Source organism: Passer domesticus, chromosome 1 (assembly GCF_036417665.1).
Source record: "Passer domesticus isolate bPasDom1 chromosome 1, bPasDom1.hap1, whole genome shotgun sequence".
In the NCBI taxonomy this organism is placed as follows: domain Eukaryota; kingdom Metazoa; phylum Chordata; class Aves; order Passeriformes; family Passeridae; genus Passer; species Passer domesticus.
Window position 1 is genome coordinate 28,856,105 of NC_087474.1, and position 18,579 is coordinate 28,874,683.

At 37.6% G+C, this 18,579-nt stretch overlaps 1 protein-coding gene and 1 long non-coding RNA gene across 2 annotated transcripts in view; one reads left to right on the forward strand and one right to left on the reverse strand.

Annotated features, from left to right (window-relative positions):
• LOC135295797 (uncharacterized) overlaps positions 1–18,579 on the forward strand; it is a 120,815-nt gene that overhangs the window by 14,507 nt on the left and 87,729 nt on the right. The window lies entirely within an intron of this gene.
• Positions 7,698–17,662, reverse strand: AGR3 (anterior gradient 3, protein disulphide isomerase family member). The gene is made up of 9 exons (XM_064411523.1): positions 17,598–17,662; positions 17,349–17,482; positions 15,529–15,658; positions 13,300–13,363; positions 11,978–12,030; positions 11,276–11,352; positions 10,954–11,017; positions 9,900–9,983; positions 7,698–9,154 (listed from the first exon to the last, which is right to left on the reverse strand). The coding sequence occupies exons 3-9, from the start codon at positions 15,632–15,634 to the stop codon at positions 9,105–9,107; spliced, it is 498 nt and encodes a 165-aa protein (XP_064267593.1). The 5' UTR covers positions 15,635–15,658; positions 17,349–17,482; positions 17,598–17,662; the 3' UTR covers positions 7,698–9,104.

Genomic DNA, 18,579 nt, shown 5'->3' on the forward strand with positions numbered 1-18,579 from the left:
ATAGTTTACCCTTTCAAGTTCACCCTTTCTTTCTCTACTGTCTTCCAAATTTAGTCTTACTTTTGACATTGCTTTCTGTCATTTTTTTTCTCTTAAATCAAGGGAGGATGAACATTTTTTGCAGACAAGGTAACAATGACCAGGAGAATTGAGATGCATGTACATATTTAAAAAACAAATTAAAGAAGTGCATCACTGTTATGTTCCCTAGTATGCAATGTCTTGCAATAAATTGGTTTAGTAATGCAGGTTGCTAAATTTTCATCCCCACCTATAGTCCCTTTTGCTGTCTTATCCAAATAATTAGTTGAAGCATAAAGATGAATTTTAGGTCCATATGGTATAAGTGGTTTTGTCAACATGAAAAGGAAATAACACAGCTGTAGAAAGAGAATACATTTTTCAAGTTTAAGATGTAGAATGGCTACACTTATGTAAGTTGCTTATATAAGTTATCACTTACTTCATCAATTTGCACCTAAAACTAAAAAAGAAATCTGTGTTTAATTCAAGATTTATTCTTGCCTAGCATTGTCCCTTCTACTGTGTAAAAGCTGTCCTTTCTTTATTAAACAAGCTAATTTCTATATGCTGTTCTACTCTGGTTTCACAAAGTCTATCTTATATAGGAGATGAGTTTGAAAATTTTCTCTAATGATCACACAGTAAGTGCCTTGGTAACTTTGAGGATAATTAGAGATGTTTTTTGTTGCCTGAAGAGGTGCATGAAGAAGTGATTAGAAGCAACATATGCCAGGAGGAGGCAGCCTTTCTATATCAAGCTTTTTATAACAAGAGATTATAACTACTCACAATGTAACTGTAGAAACACACTGGCAATATGTTTGATGTTTCATACAATAAGTCTATATTCATCTTATTGGTAATAAAATCAGTCATTAAAAATACTACCCAATACGGGAGAGACAACATGTTCCAAATATGTACTAGCATTGCATGAAAGCACTTGATGTGTAGGTAAATCACAGGAAGTGATTGTGTACACTTCCTTTCAGGTATCAGTAGGGAATTCAGGCATCTGGTCAAACCAAAGCACTTCATGCCAGCAGTTTATCTGATTTCGGAGTAACACTCCTAAAATAAAAGAACATAACTTGTCAGGAAACTTCAGGACATGATAACTAGCTGCACACTGAAGGCCAGGGCTCTGCTCTGAGGCAATTGTTGCTCTCCAAATAGAAGTTAGCTTCATATTTAGTAGATACAGTGCCAAGCCTTTATTTCTCCTGCCACCTGCCTTAGGCTGTAGTGGATACTCTGCCCTTGAAACATAAGTTTCTCCCCTTAATTAACAAGGCTACCTAGCATTTAGCTACTAGTTAAACTTCAGATAAGCTTGTAACAATCAAGGGATTATGATTATTCTTTAATCATGTGTCAAAATGAACCAGGGAGAACAATGATGACAGCTACCATTGCTTCCCTTCCTCAAGCAGAGCCAGTATTGTTGAGTAGGAATAGTGCATTTTACTTGTGCAGTAATCACTCACCTCAAGTACCATGTGAGGGGCATAATGGCCAAATGGGAAAGTGTGTTCAGTCAGGAATATGTGCTGCTGTTGGAACTGAGTTCTGTCCTCACTCCATGGAATGAGAGAATTGTTTGGGCTGGGGGTTGCAGCATTATATGTTGGTACTGCTAATACCATATGGGAAGAACCTTAAGGATCATCTATTTCCAAACCCCCTTCCACGGTCCGAGACACCTTCTACTGGACCAGGTTGCTCAGGGCCCCATCCAAGCTGGCCCTGAACACTTCCATTAGAGTCCTAGTAAGCCCAGCAACTGCATGCTGATTTTTAATTCTTCCCATTTGTTCCCCCTGCCGTGTGTGTCTGTGGACAGGCAGTATGGAGAAGCACCCAGTTGTGTTAGTTACCCACAAAGGGGATGGGAGCCATAATCCTGCCACCTGTCCTCCCTCCACCCCTGTATCAGGGTGCAAAGCAATCTACAATTTCATAAGTGAAATACCTCTAGAAGTATATTTTTATTCCTGATTTAGCAAGCATAGCCAATACCTTCACAAATTGTGTATATAAATATATAATATTTTTATTTTTCTCTGCACTGTTTTAAATTATTATAATTACATTTTTGGGATTTTGCTTGTTTTTCAACTTTGCTGCTGCAGAATGTGGCTATAAGCCTGACATCTTTTTGGCAACTTGCCCCTATAGTCCCTATGTAGTTTGAATATTTCCATGATTTATCAGCATACTGCTACAAACATATTGAGCCTACATGACTAAAATATACATCTAGTATAATGCCAAAGTATTTACTGGCACTGGCAACACTTGCTGTTGTCAAACTTGGAACCACAGTTTAAATGAATTTAAATGAATTTCAGCTTTACCTGGAGACAAGGTAGCTACTAAAAAACCTCTAGCACTGTAGATAGAACTGTGGAATTACGTTCACCAAAAGTATTTTGGGAATTCACTCTTTCTCAAAGACATTGTTTCTTTTAGGTTTATGGCTCAGTAGACCATGTTATGAAACTATATTGCAGGAAGACTTTTCTTTAGCTTTCTTGGTGAGTCATCCTCTCAAAGGACACGTATCCTTTGATTTGTTTCGGTGCAGGAAGGAAAGGTTTTGTGGTTTATGTGTTGGTTACAAAATTGTGGATGCTCACTTTCATTTATCTTAGCACAATGCCTTTTCTCCCTTAATTTCAGGAATTCAAATGACTGATAGAAGAGATTCCACAGTCAGAAAGAGGCAGTGCTAATTAGTTGGTGCTTTTTCCCCTTAATATTAGCTACCTAAAGGCACCCTCAGTTCCTTGACCTGCCACATGCATTTTGTGTGATCTTAACCTGCTTGTGTTTTAGTTCTTTCTCTATAAAAATATGGAAAGCTAAACATCCTTAGCTCCTGCAACTCACTTCAGGGTAAGTAACCAAAGGAGCTGTCAGTCTCTTTAATGCTGCCTCCATATGGTAGGACACCTTCAGGCAGCACAGCTGCCTGTGGATACAGCTTTGCCTAGTGCTTAAGGTGTTTGGTTCTTTGTGCTCCAGAGATGCCCTGTAGCTGTACCTAGGGCTGTACAAGCTCAGCTCATCACCTGTGCAGTCAACACACTTGGTCAGGAAAGGCAGCCTGAAGGTATCCCTAGTGGTCATTCTTGATGGTGATCATAAAGCAGCTGCTACATAAACATTTCAGATAGGTTCACATTTGCAGTGTTGCCTTCTAGCAATAATGTATGAAATAGTGCTTATTCACTTAAAATTCTCTGTGAGATATCCACAGAGCTGTTCCTTGGCTTTTATAAACAACAACCAAACAAGTGCTAAAGGTTTATTTCTCTTTAACTGAGTTATTCCGCATCTCATATCTTGAGACCAAAAATGCAGGACAGCCCATAATACATTCTTACTGGACTATGACTCCCTCTGTATTCATTTGTTTGGTCAGTAAATAAGAAAGGGCGTTTTTCCAAGGAAGGAAAGACTTAATCTCCAGGTCCAGGGCAACTGCTGCTTTGAATGTTTTAATTCCTTTTTTGGGAATTCATTATGGAATTTGGGATTTTTTTTTTAATTGTCAAGGTTGAGAGTATAGGAATGAAGCCATTGAGGCCATGAGGGAATATCTTGTTCAATTAGGGCAAGAATGCTCCTCAGTAGGAATGTGTATATGAAAATGTTTGCAAATACAAATCATATTGAGAATAACATAATGATTTATATATTGGTTGTGGAGTTGTCTTCCAAGTGAAGCAGTGGAGATCTGGAAGATGCGTGCTCTTCTTCTGCTCTTATGCTCTGATAAAAATGCTCAAGAGCTGTATAAAATCACAGCCCCAGCTACCTGTAGGCTTGAAGCAAAAAAATCCCTTAGCGGAGCAGGGCTACTTTTCTCTCCATCCTGTGCAATATTCCTTACCATGGGGTGTAGCTTCTCCTCCAGGCAGTCACTGCTCTCTTCCCTGCATGAGAACATAAGCAATGAGGCCGGTGGTTTTCATACATCTGTGCATTTGTCTCTCTGCAGCTGGCTGAGTGCTAAATAGCAGGGTGGGTTCTTGTGTGCCAGCCTTTCACAAACAATCACCTGGGGACGTGTAGCCAGGGTGTGCTAAGGAGTAAAGAGTGATACCTGAGAACGGTAACAGAAGACACAGTAGATCTTTTTGAAGCCATTTCAGGCTCCTTCCTAAACCAATAACACAGTCTAAGCACCAACACACTCCATGTCGAGTGTTCTCTTTTGAGTCTTATGAACTAGAAGAGTTATTGTGTATGGCACTTTTTCTCACATGTCAGACTTAGACATGTACAAAGGGTGACTTGATGAATGTCTGCTGGAGTTGGCATTATAGGGAAATTTCAAAATGCAGTTCTTGATATGGCAGTGTGAACTAAAAGATGATTCTGCTTATTTAGGTTTTTTTCTAATTACACAGAAATAGGGGAAGCAGTAGTTATTGTGTGTCCTCTCTGATTCTAAAGGGATCAGCAAATATCTGATACCTCATAAAAGAAAACAGTCTGCTGAAATAGACGCACTTTTAGTGAGGAGGGGCTCAGTTATTTACAATACATGGTAGCAACCAAAGGTGGGAGTGATGAATTGCACAAACATTTTAAGCAGCAAGGAAAAAGAATTCACAGATAGACTGCAAATTCTGTAGATTTTCTGGTAAAAAAGTAACACAGATAGACTGCAAATTCTGTAGATTTTCTGGTAAAAATGTAAGTATTCTTCCCCTTCTATTCAGTGGTTTTGGACTTTTTAATTGCCATGGAGACAATTCATTTCCTTCTGACTTGCACTGTAGATCTCTACATCCATTTGAAAAAAGGAACAAACAAAAGGAAACAGACCAGTGACTAGGTTGATTCTGTGGAGGACACCTCAGCATTTGGAAATTTCTGTGTGTCAGCCTTTGGCAGGAACACGTGTAGTACATGAAACAAGCCTAATTATATCAGTCTTATTCTGCAAGATCAAGTTGCTTTGCATTTTAAGTGCTGAGGTGTCCCACAGTCTCTCACCTCCACGGTACACAAAGGTATGGTGCCTTTTCTTTTGTTCTGGTCAGGTGCAAATATTTGCACATGGGAAAATGTTTTAGCTCCACAGACCAATAGATCAGCCATCTGCCTGGAAAAGGGAACGCCTTGCTGCGCTGAGACGGATACACAGGGGAGGATCCTGTTCTGTCAGTTCTCAGATTCCTGAGCCTCACCTCACTGACGTTAAGTCCACGTTTGTTTGTCTACTCTGGTCTGATTACACCAGATAAATCCAGACAGTAAAGCAGAGACGGATATGTGAGCAGGTGGCAGTAATTTTGCTTCCCAGAATATGTTGTGTTCATACCAAAGGCAAAACTTAGAGAAATCTTTTTGTATAAAATGGATTTCTACAGGTGATGGCGCATTATGCCCATGAAAATGTTAACATCTAAACATAGAGAATACAGGTTATGAATTCTGTAAAAGCACACCATCTACACAGATAGGTTTTCTCATCTACTGGTCCTTTTACTGTGAATGAATTTATTCCATGTAAAACAACTGCTCTCACATTCACATTTTCAGTCTTTTATTGTCTTCCTTCAGCTCTAACCTGATTGGTTTAGTTCCAGATAGCCAAGGAACAAAAGGAACAGTTCCCAACTCTTTCCTTAAGAAAGTGGAAAGTAAAGAGTATAAATAAAAATCTGCCCACTAATATTGTGAATAAATTTGTGTGGTGAGCAAACAGAAAAGCAGGGAATAAAAGAGAGAGCAGATTATCATGCTATTTATTTCAGAGGAAAAGAGGGGAAAGAATCGTGTTAAGTCTGTTATTGAACAGGTTACAGACTTACTCTCTTATCTCAGAGCAATGAGACTTTAATCTGAGATATGAGTTTCTGTTCCATCAGCAGAAATATTACCTGACAAAAGAGACTTCAAAGAGAAGGCAGAAATGTAGTAACAGCTCTAAAATTAGGGATAAAAATTAGGGATAAGTGTTAAATTGAGTAATGAATAAAAAATATGTGCATGCAGGGTGTCTTTTACCTGAATATCTAGCTCCACCAAATGGGCTTGATGTGAGTCTTTAAGAATCTCAAAGATTTAGTCCCATTTCTGAAGGCTACGGCTGGGAACAGATTTTGGCGTGGTACTTATGGGGATTTGAGAAGGGAAAGAAAAGGGTGAAATCCCGTTTACTGACTTTGCAAAGAGATTTCATCTGACACAGCATAACTCATGTGCCTGTGACATGTCTAGAAATTGGCTACTCTCTGCTTGAATGAGTGGTTTCTTAAAACTGTTACAAATTTCCACAACAGCAAGTACTGTTCAAGGTTACAGATGCAATCATTATCAATAATACCTTTGGAAATGAACCTGGATTTTCTTCAAATGTTAAAATAACATTCACTGCAGTGTAAATCTAAAGGCTAGCTTTCATCTGACAATTAAATCAGTGATCGTTGCATTGTTCTGAAAATTTGGTTATTTATTTTGTTTAATTCACATAGTTTGTTTCCCGTCTGCTGGCTCAATATCAAATGCCAAAATAAGCAGAACAACCATAGCCTTCCAGGACTAAGGTTTGAATTACTTGTTTCTTCTACAATTTCAGTAAGTGGTAATTCTACCATTTTTCCCCTTTTACAGTATTTTACAGGTGAGATTATGAAGTTAGGCTTTCCTGAGATCAAGGAAGATCTGGACTGTGGTCTTGTATCACAAATCTTTTTGGATTCCATCTTTGTGCATTCTTGACAGCCACCTCTTGGCTTATGAATTGATCCACTAAAGGAATAAACAGCTTTAAACTGGACTTGAAGAGAGAAGGGGATAAAACCCAGGCTCCCTGGAGTTAAGTCTGGCAGTGTCACACAGATGTTTGAGGGACAGTGTGCTAGTGAGGTCCTTTGGTCTGTTCTCTCAGTGGAGGTAGGGGATGAAGCAATGTGGCAGCAGAGACACAAGGGTTATTGATATCAGAAACCACAGAGTGCCTGGGAATGGTCATGTAGGAATTAGGGTTTCTCCCCCCAAAATGGTGGCAAGATCAATAGCCCAGCTGAAGAGCATCTACACAATGCACACAGCATGGGCAACAAGCAGAAGGAGCTGAGAGCCACTGGGAATCAGGAAAACTGGTGTAGGTTGCCATCATGGAAACATGGTGTGCTGATAGGCACAGCTGGAGAGCTGCACTGGATGGCTATGAACTCTTCAAAAGGGACAGGCAAGGAAGGGGAGGCAGTGGGGTGGCCCCATATGTTAGGGAGTTTGGATGGCCTAGACCTTGGTGATGGTGATGTCAGGGTAAGGGTTGGTGAATGTTTATGGGTAAGAGTTTGGGAAAGCCAATAAGGCAGGGGCGTGTCCAGAGAAGGGCAGTGGAGCTGGTGAAGGGTCTGGAACACAAAGCTCTGGGAGGAGTGGCTGAAGGTACTGGGGTTGCTTAGCCTGGAGAAAAGGAAGATGAATGGCTGCTGTGGCTACCCTGCATCATCTCTGGCAGCTAGTTTGCATTTCTTTCTCCAGAATATCTCTGGCATGCTCAAAAGAGGGTATGACCACAGACAGGGAAAGCTTGCCAAGTCTGGAACAGATAAAGATATAGATGAGTGGAGCTCAACACAAATCAAAGGAATGAGATTTGCAGTTTAATTTTACTTCTAGCATTTTTCCCATAGGTTAAAAAGATCTTACCGATTGTAAAGACAATACATTCCTAATTACTAATTTTTTTTTTTCTCTTAGTGTACAGGTCATTTATCTCCACTACATTGGAATATATGCTTGTATTCAAATTTTACATAATTGTGAAGATGTGGATATGTGCAATATAACTCACTCATGACATATTAATACTAGGTATTGTGAATTAGCAAAGCTTTCCTGCAGAGATCCTTCTCTCATCTACTATATGTACAGAGGCAGCATCAAGCAAACACAGGTGGCACAAACAAATGACACAGGTGCTTTACGTGTAACATAACATACATGCTCCTGCTGTAGGTGAATTGCTAATGATTTTGCTCTAACAAAAACCCACATTGCTGGGATAGTAAACAATTTCAAGTGACTTTAGCTTTTTACTCAAAACAGCTGTCCACCCTTGCATACAGCAATCCTGTGAAAATTTTGCCAATATTTTGTATGTACAGATTCCCTCAATAAGCCGCCAACTTTATGGTGGAATTCTGCAGAAAAAGAGGGAATGACCTGGGATGAGCTTCCCATGACTGAAATTACATTTAAATCCCAAGAGCTAGGATAAACCTCATTTTTCTCATGCCAGAATCTACAAACATCACTTAGCCTCAGTTTGGTGTTCTGGGTCTATCTCCTTCCATCTCTCTTGCTTCACTGTATCTTTATTGCAGCAAAACATGTAACTGCCTTTTGATTATTATCACCTCACTGAGACTGCATCCTCCCTCTCTTCCATTTTCAGCTATCACAACAAAAGTTAAAGGATTATACAGAGGAAAGCTAAGCCCAGAATACTGTTGTTGTAGGGGTTTTTGTTTGATGTTTGTTGTGTTTTTGTTTGTTTGTTTGTTTTTGAGGGTTTGGTTTGGTTTTTCCCCCCCCCTATGTAAGCTATTCCAAAATTTATAGCATGAGCTTTCCAGTCTGATTTGACAGTAAAGTTTCCTTTAATGAAAAATGACTGTATAAAGCAGGAGTACACTAACAATTAATAAATTTCTTGCAATAAAAGTTAAAATGGGGAGGCAAGATGTAGATATTAACTCATGTAATAAATTGCAAACAGACATCAAAAAGATTGTTTATAACTCCTCTTCAGAAGTCATAGCTCACCTAACTGACTCACAACTGGATTGCTAAAATACAGCTTAAATTTGATGCACTTATAACCATAATTTTCAGTTATTTAGATAATTAATTTCAAAGTGTTTAATGTATTTCTCCTCATGTTTTCCAAATGGGTGCTTTAGTCTTTTTGTTCTCTGAGTTGTACATATACATTTCGTATGAAATCTGATATACCAACTCTGCTTGGTAAAAGTTCAGCTTGCAAGTAGAGACAGAGGTGCAACTTCACCTCGTAGAGGTTATGGTCATTTCACTGTCACTGGTTACAGTTCTGTCTGAATGAGGCGTAGTGCTTTCTTCATGTTCTCTATTACTGAAATAAAAAAATAAATAAGAAGTGTGAAAATGTATTAGAAGTACATTTGTACAATTAAAAAAAAAAACGCACCTAGCTTTGTTTAGTAAATTAGTCACAATGAAACTGATTTAATGGTCACACATTTTATTTTAGAGATTGATACTAAAACAGAAAGAAAAAAAAAATTTCATGAATCAAAATGTTTAACTTAAAGGATTTGACAAGAATCCTTGCAACTCCCTCATTTCTCAACAGCAATCTGGTAATCAGATGTGATGTGTGTATTTGTGGTGAGATACTGCATTGGTGTCAAATAGATGGCATAGAGTAAGAACTGGCTCAACCTGAAAAATCACATTCCTTTCTGATATATGGCTGTTAGGGGTACGGATACAACCACCTGCATTTCTTTACTGATTCCCTCCCACCACGGGCTATTTGCATTGTACAGTCAGATACTTTTGAACATAGTGACTTTCACCATTCTCCATAAAACTGCTCAGATCTTGATTCTGAAGGTTCTCACCCATGATATTTCAATTTTTCTTACTTGAGTAGTCCCAATAAATTCAATGGGACAATGCGTGTGGTTGTTTCGCTAGAACAGGTTAGACCATTATAATTTATTGCAAATGCTCTCACAAGGAATTTATTCTTTACTTTGAGATCCTAATGGATTCTCAAGCCCAAGTGATCAGGATGGGGGGTATCTGGCTGCCTACAATGTGAAATACAAATTAACATGGCCAAGGGCACTTACGGAACATCATGTCCTGCGGTTCGTAGGTGTAAAGCCGGTTGGAGTATCTGCCTGTGATGTCAGCTCTTACCGTGAGAGATGGGTCTGAAAAAGTGTTTGGGTTAAATACTGCCCTCCATTCCCACAACAGCTGAGGGTGATGGCCTGGCATTACTTTGGCAGCCCTGTTTCTGATTTCATCAGTGCAGCAATTATGAGGCCGTTACGCTCTGTTCCAAGCAACTGCTCTTTACTTGGAGAAATCCTGAACAAAAGCTAACACTCATTTTTATAGTACACAGCTATGTTTAAATGCTAGGTTACACATTCATATTTAAAGAAAAATATCCTGTTTTACAGGTTCTGAGTTTACATCAGAAGAGGTTAATCTGACCAGATGCACACATAGTAGCGGTCATGCCTATCTATGGCAGTAGATAGCATGACTTACCTAGGGCCTTCAGAACATCTGATTCTTAATGTTCCCAAAGTGGGAACAAGTTGTTGTGAACCTCTCTTCTCTCAGTTACCCTTCCAAGTTTATTATTAATTTACTGATTGCTGAAACTACACTGCTCTTTGTCTGAGTGTGGGCTGAACTCTGAATGCCATCACAGAGCTAGTCACTCCAGGCTCCCTGTACAGTGAGTGAGAAGGAACAGGCACGCCAAGGCATAATTAATTTGGTCCATTCCAGAAGTCAGCTTTAAAAGGGGACAAATCCTTAGATGCCAATGACTATTGCTTTATTCTGTGGTAATGTCCACTTTATAGCCGTCTACATTCAGTCAGATATTGGACTTTTTCAGTAAACTTTGTCTTGTAACAGCACTAGCAAGAAGCACAGAGAGCAAAAGCCCAGATATTAACAGACTTTTAAATGTTCTGCTCTCAAGCCCAAATTAGTACCCTCCAGGACATATCTGTAATGTGAGGAGCTTTACAAGAATAAAAGTATACAACAGAAGCAGAGAGATTTTCTTTTGGCAAAATGAATCACTTTGATGTCCCCACAGGACAACAGTGGCATAATTCAGATATAACAACTTCGATGATTCATAAATATTTTACATACCTACAAACATGATTCGAGGAACATATTGTCCATCAGGTGACAGGTTTTTATCTGTGGTTTCATGCTGGTATGAAAATTAAGGCTAGTTGTTAAAATGTTTCAATAAATTTTGCTGAAATAGTACTACATGTGAGTAACCTTGTACCAGAAGACAAAACCAAATAGGTACTACTCATGTGTGAATACGCTTGTAAAATTTCCTCTACTTAAATAACTAAAATGTCAGATATATTATCTAAAATGATATGAAAAAACAGGGCAAAGAAAGAGAAAACACAGACCATGAAACAATACCAGTCAAATCGCCCCAAACCCTTCATACCATGAGATTCAGCATAATGAAGTTATTTTGGGCCATTTCCTGTATTTCTTCATTTTCTGCGAAAGCTTTCTTCAGTGCTAGAAAAGACAGGAACACTTTGAAATCCATCTCAAATGCTGCCTTTCCATCTGTGCTTGGGCACCACACTGGCCAGAGACTGGGCCACATTGTTCTGTGCTGATTCACATTCCTGAGGAGACACTTAGGGCCTCTATCGCTGCCTTTGGGGGCTTTTTGGCCTGTGGCAGTGCAACCTCTGGCTATGAAAATGGAAGCTCTCTTCTGTTATTTATGAAGCCTGTTGTCTCAATGGATACCATGTCTTGGCATGACAAAAGTGCATTTTTCTCAGAAAATTCTTGTTAGATCAATTTCAGCAGCCCTGTCCTTGCCTCCTTCTTTAGTTACCATTTCAGGAGAGCTAAACAATATTCAATCTGTTCAATGAGTGAGTAGCCAATCTGTGCCTCTTAATTTAAACTGAGTGCTGCATTTGGGATAGCAGCACAGCAGCAGTGAGAATTTTTGATGTTCTTTATTGCATAGTTTCATAGTGGAGTTTTTGTAAATAATGGTAATAAATTTTTCACTTTTCATTTACCTGTTTTTCTGAATAATTTTCAGTAAGTGCAATGCAAATATAGGTTCAGTTTCTTACAAAAGTATTCACAAAATTTTAACACATAAAAAAATCAAAATTACCTTGGCAGTATTGACAGTCTTCCAAATGATGAATTACCATCAGTGGCTTGTTACTTTATTAACAATAATAAAAGATGTAGTTAGGTCATTTGACATGTATTTAGATGAACAATTTTACTAGCAGACTGAAAAAGACAAATTGCATTTAATCATATGTTAACCCACAGTAAAACCATGCCGACATTCTGTAAAATATTACAGAAATTTCTGAGCAACGGAAAAGAGCATAAGCACTCAATAAAAGAAAGAGATAGAGAAACAGAGTTTCTGTGACTAAATAGGCTGTTTATAGTAAGAGATTCTAGAGGAAATAATTTCATAATTCACCATAATTTAATTGCCAGGTAGTAAATAATCAGATTGAATAGGTATTTAATGTTGCTTAGGTGAGAATTTCTCCAGGGTTAAGAAAATAAAAATAATATATATGAATTAGAATAAAATAGATTTTAGAAGATTGGGTTTATCATCAAATACTTTCCATGAAAAGTTTCTTGTGTTTTAAGCTTTCTTGAATAGCTATACAGCATATTACTTATCTTCTGTAAATAGCTTGATAAAGTGTTAAAATTTTATATTTTGGATGTCAAAGCATAAACAAATTCTGTGCATTTCCTCCCATATTTTTTAAATTATATTTACTGTTCAGCAGGTCAGTTATTAATGCTGGGTCTGCTTTCAATGTCAGGAGTTATTAATTTCTAACCATTTTCACACAGGGTACATGAAATTAATTATCTTTTGTTTTACATATAATTTGTCTTCAATTTAGCAATAGCTCATGCTACACTATTGTGATCTACAATGAGCTGTAAAATATATTTAAATAAGTATTGTTATGAATTCTCAAATATATTTGCAGCTGAGTCTCCGAGAAGACAGCTTGGAACTTGCTTTTCTATCAAGATAGTGAGAAAATATATAATGAACATATTTCAGCTAATAAAGTGTTGGGGGAAACATCAAAGGCAGTAGATCACCATACAAAAGAAAATGTCACAGATTTCAAGGAAGTAATCAGAAACACATGAAATTAAAACACAATAGATGTAGTTTAAAAATGTATGGTATCTATTTCTGAGCGATAATGTAAATAACAACTCTTTTGTGGCAAAGAAATAACAGCATTACATTATTGGTCCATGATGTTTCTTCAGAGTCATAAGAGTCCTAGAAGTCCTTTTGTTTATAGGCAGTCTGTTTATTTAACTGGGTGGTCTGCAGATCAGCTCTCGTGGTGTTTCTTTGCTCTGTCTCATTATTGTGTATTCCAGCAAGACAGATTAACAACTTTGTCTTCATGCTACTTTTTAATCTCTTACCTTTTCTTCGCTTGGTAAAGCCCTTCTTCATAAGTTTGTACCCATGTAATTTCATCTCCCCACCCTAGAAATAAAACAAAAGGACTAGCTACTGGCCAGGCAAGTAACTCATAACAAATTCTTTTTTAAATCTTTTTTTCTTTTTTGTTTATGTGTATTAACTTTTGTATGCAAATAAGATTTGGGGTTTTTAGTTGGAGGTTCTCTAACATTGTGGATATGCTAATTTTACATCTCCTGATAGATACACTAAAAGTTTAAAAAAGCTCAACCAAACAACCCAGCCTCCCAAAAATCTCAGCTGGTTGCGTATCCAGTTCAAGTCCTTTGACAGACTTTCAGTAATCTTTCTAAATGCTCAGAGGTCCCTAAATCAGCACCCAAGTCCTTTCTATCTTCATATTTTCTGCTCAGTATTTCATGTAGACCCTGGGACTTAAAGAGAAGCTGGCATATAATAAGATAAAAAGAAAATATGACAGCTCAAATAAGATCAGCTTTAATATGAATGTCATTAGAACAGTCTTGGAATATACACTTAACTCCAAAGCCACTTCAATCCCTGAAGTTGCAAGCTCTTCATTTAATTAAAGAATTCAGTCAAGGAATGTCTGTTAAATAAAAATCTCCACTGAAACAAAATCCTAACATCAGCTCCATGGCTCATTCATAGCTGGGAATATGCAGATCTCAAAAAAATCAAATTGTCCAGTTGGTTTTATGCCTTCAGGTCCAAAGGATGCCAGCCCTTGCATAGTAGATCCCTGTATCCTAGGCAGTGTGGCTCTATTCATGACAACTCTCATGGGAATTGTAGAACAATTTCTGGACCAGGTTAAAGTTCTGTTTCTTCTGTGCTGTCTGGACAGTACTTTGACCAGCCCAGATTTGCTGCTGGATTTCTCACAGGACAATTGCTTGTGATGGTTCTAGATCAAGTCTTCTTCCAGTACACAGGTCTGTCTGGCTGGTGGTGGGACTCTGGCATGCTGACCAGTGCCTTCCCAACCCTGGCTGCTTCAGCTCCTGGTGCAGGTAACTGCACACAGGAGTCAGCAATTTGGGGGCATTTTGCAGCATATTTTAGCATTTCCCCTTGTCTGTGAAAATTATAGGTAAAGTGCTCAAGGCATCCCAATAGGCCTGAAATCAGAATTTTTAATTTTTTTTCCAAATCTGACATAATGTGAAATTTTTTAAAATCGTTTTTGTCCTTTTTGGCTTACTGAGAAAAAATAAATCCTGATCTAGGGAAACTAGGCAACACATTCCAGATTGATAATAACCTTTCCCCAGGGACACTGCTTGCAAAAAGCGTTTTGAAATTTCTCTTAGTTTAGTCCAGGTGGTGCATGATTTTGTCAAATGATCTCTGAGCAATTAAGCTCAGATGGAACATCTGAGAGATGTGCAACATTTCCAGGATAGGGAAAACTCAGATCCTGTGGGATCTGCAGGCATTATATGGCCTGCAGAAGAGATTAGGAAGAGAGATGAAGATTTGTTTCTTGTTGTTGAATAGTACCAAAAGGAGGAGAAAGATGGGGAAGAGAAAAAGACCTTGCTAAGCTATTTTTCTGCTTGTATTTCTAAGGATTGATTAGATATAAATAAGTTAAAACAGGGTCTTTATTTAACATTCAGGTTGAAAATTAGGCACCCTAGGGAAGTGAATTACACACAGTCATGCTTTGCAGTGGATATCTGATGAAAAGCAGAAAAAAAAGTCATGCAGGAAACCCCATCAGTGGTTCAAACTGTTCTGTGTACAAAAATGAGTCTGTAGAAAATTTGTTCCATAGCAATTGATGTTATGGTAGGTTACAATAAGAACATATATTTCAAATGGTCTGTGAAAGAATATTTTTTCACTGATAATCCTACATGTACATCTGGATTTGAGAGACTCAGTTCAGGTTATTTGCTTCTGTTAGGTCACTGTGAATTATATGAAATATGCAGGTTATATGAGGCCCTCAGTCACATGCTTAATAACCTGATGGAGTCAAATGATGTGAAATAAGAACATATATTAATTAGAGCATCACATAACACTAAAGAAAACACACCTCAGTCAATATATATGTGCATTCTAGGTAAGTTTTATAAATATATATGTTTGTGTATATATATAGACACACATTCTGTAAATGTACACTCAAAATAAACATAATTGCTGATCTGTGTGGTGAGGTAAGGAGATAACTACATTCAGTGAACACAAAATACCTCTTGACAGTGTCTGAGGTGCTCGTTTTTCCTTTTTAATTGCCATTGCAAGGTTGGAAGTGACTGCAATTAGCAGGAGGGACAAGGCCAGTGTAGAATGGAGCATTATTTCCCTTCCAATGCAAGGAAACTGGAAAACAAAGAAACAGTTTTAGTCACATGGACTTGTCACCTGGTACAGTGTAGATCAATATGTTAATGGCATCCTAACAATCTGTATTTCAGAGACATTTCTGGTTTTTTTCCTAGAAATGCTTGTCTTTGGGAGGAAAATGCAGACTGGAGGTGCTTAATTTTACTGTGCAATGCTACTTTCAGCAGTCAAAATGAGGCTGCAGGCTACTGTTCTCATGTAATTCTCATGAACTAATACAATGTTGTAATACTGGATCACAACAATTTCAAGATCCTGCTCCAGGTTTTTTCATTTCAGTGAAAACTAACGTTATTTCTTTTTACATTGGACCCATTTGGTCAAAAGATGTCTCCTAATATCCTTCTTAATTAAGTAGGAAGATTGGCAAGAATTTGCCCCAAGTATAATACTCTTTAAATTGTCCAATCCTTCGAAAATGTTGAAATTGCTGTAGTTTTTAAAGTATCCACTTAAAAAATTTCCCGTTCTTCATTGCATCTTTTACACTGAATTTCAACTCCTTCTGGATAAAACAATTCATCTGTGTTTCCGGCTGGGTCAGTATTCTCTTCCTGACCCAGATCAACATTAGAAATTCAGTAACTTCTTACCTTGATAAAAGTCAGAGAACAGAAGCAAGAGTTGAGAAAAGCATTACAAAGCCAAATTGTTTTTAATTGATAAGTTTACTTTCTTCCAGTACAATCACTTCTAGGCATTAAAGATCTGATACTCAGGTGGATATCAAATGGTTTCAACTGAGTTAAAAAATGTAATGCATGTAGGTCAGGATACCTGTCTCAGTAATTTACTGGAGATCCCACTTTTCAGAGGTTGAGCTTTAGGATCTACCAGGATGCCCCATTGAGAAATTACTTTGACTTGAATAAAAAAACCCCAAACCAAATGAATAATAATAACAATGACTGTCCACCCCTGCCTTGCAAAAAAAACCCAAAAAACAAAAAAACACCAAAAACCCAAGATATTTGTTCCTGTACTGATAAAGAAAATCTCTAACTTGCATTTAAAATTGATGTTAGTATGGAACTGCAACGCTGAGCACTGGCAAAAGAAAATACTTCATGCATTTTAGAACTGAGAGGCATGCAAAGTACTGTTTTGATGAATCTCTTCACATTACAGAATCACTGTTAGCAGTTAAATATCTTGTGAACAAATTAAAACTCAATTTCTAATAACTGGCAATCTCAATTAGACAAATTCATTCTATTCAGGTGGCTGGAGAAGAAGTTTTACATTAAAATATGCAAAAGCTATTAAAAATAAATTGTAATTTCTTAGTAAGAAGTAGTCTTTCACAATGTATTAATAAAAAAATCAAAGTGTTAATCTCTTTAAATCACAGGTGAAATCATCTGAAGCTTAATAATTGATTATCCTATTGAAAATTAAGAGGACTTTGGAACTGCAACTGGAGGCAGCTTAAATTTAATATTCCATATTTTTGATGCTGCATATTCCAATATTATTTAATTTATTCAGATAAAAAAAGGACGGCCAACACCACATAGATTGCCTTCAATTGCCTGCCAGAACAAACATTTGCTAGCTAATCTCTATGCATCTATCACTTTTTGTATAACTAGACTTGTAAGGCATTTGTGAACAAAACCTCATTTCTTTACTAAAGGAGAGTTAAGAATGAGAAATACTTGCTCACCAGCAGCAACCAGTTCTCCTGATTGAAGGTTCTTTTCCTGGAATTTGCTAGTTAGAAAACCAGTGATTTAAGCAGAGAACACCTGAGCTGCCCAGGTCTCTGTGTAGCAGCAGCAGCAGCAGCAGCACATTCACCTGGGAAAAAATGAGAGGAACCTTTGAGCTGAAAACCCAAATGATGTGTTTCCACCCTCCCCCTTGCTTTTCTGCCTTGCCTCCAACTTTCTCTCTTGCAAGTTCCCATGCTTACACACTGAATCCTTGCATTTCTCTTCATCTTAGCTTGTATCAGGTGTCTTGCATGAGAACTGGAAATAAATAGTGACTTGTGTGTGTCTGCTAACACCCCCTCAAACAGTTTGAGTCTGGCTTATGTCCAGTGAAAAAAGAAACCACCAATGAAAGCTGGAACTGGAGGTGCTTTTGTTTCCAGAGAATGGCAGAGTTCACTGGTGCTTGAAGATAGGAATGAATCTAATAGGAAGACACAAGGGTTACTTTGTGTAGAGAAGTGTAATTAACAAATAAAACAAACTCTCTTTTTTTTTTGAGAGGGAAATGAAATTATTTATTTAAAAACTATGGTTTAAACTATCTGAGTATTCGTCCTGGGAGTTGTAGTTTTAAAATACATGTACTTTTAAAATACATACAATTTTTTGGACATGATGCTCCATATAATTTTACTGAACTTGATGAATACAAGCAAAGTCCTTTATTCATCACCTTTGCATAAAGAAGGAATTAATTGGATCACCTTTCACCTCCTTCTTGAACAGCTTTTGCAGGGGAATCAGAGGCAATCCTCTTTTGCTTCTTCTTCTGTGTATTTGTTTATATGGACTGTATGGTTACCATTGTTAAAAATACTGAATTTTTCCAAAATTATAGAAATAATTTTTGAGATATTGTGTTCTTAAATTCTGAGGTAGTGTGTTTTTCATGGCACAGGTTTATTATTGTAAGGCATAAAGGGGTAGACATTCAATCAAATAGACTGAAATTAGTGCTGAGCTACCTGAGAGTTCCCTTTAGCAGGATCATGTTCAGCAATTTGTCTCTATATTTGTAGGTCAGAATTTCAGCCTTTGTCGATTTTGCTAGAGAGATTGGCAGCCCTGGTCAAAAAGATGCTGTTAAGGCTTAATACTGAAAGAAAATGATTATTATAATTTATAAAACCAAGCTGGATACCTTCAATCTTCCTATTCAGTCCCTGCTTGCTAAGTGGA

What these genes read in the sequence shown, in the direction of transcription:
- AGR3 (XM_064411523.1), bottom strand. Translation starts at nt 15,634, where the DNA reads ATGCTCCATTCTACACTGGCCTTGTCCCTCCTGCTAATTGCAGTCACT. An exon ending in ACCTCAGACACTGTCAAGAG is followed by an intron (nt 13,364 to 15,528) that starts GTATTTTGTGTT and finishes TTTTATTTCTAG; the next exon opens with GGTGGGGAGATGAAATTACA. An exon ending in ACCGCAGGACATGATGTTCC is followed by an intron (nt 9,155 to 9,899) that starts GTAAGTGCCCTT and finishes TTTTTATTTCAG; the next exon opens with TAATAGAGAACATGAAGAAA.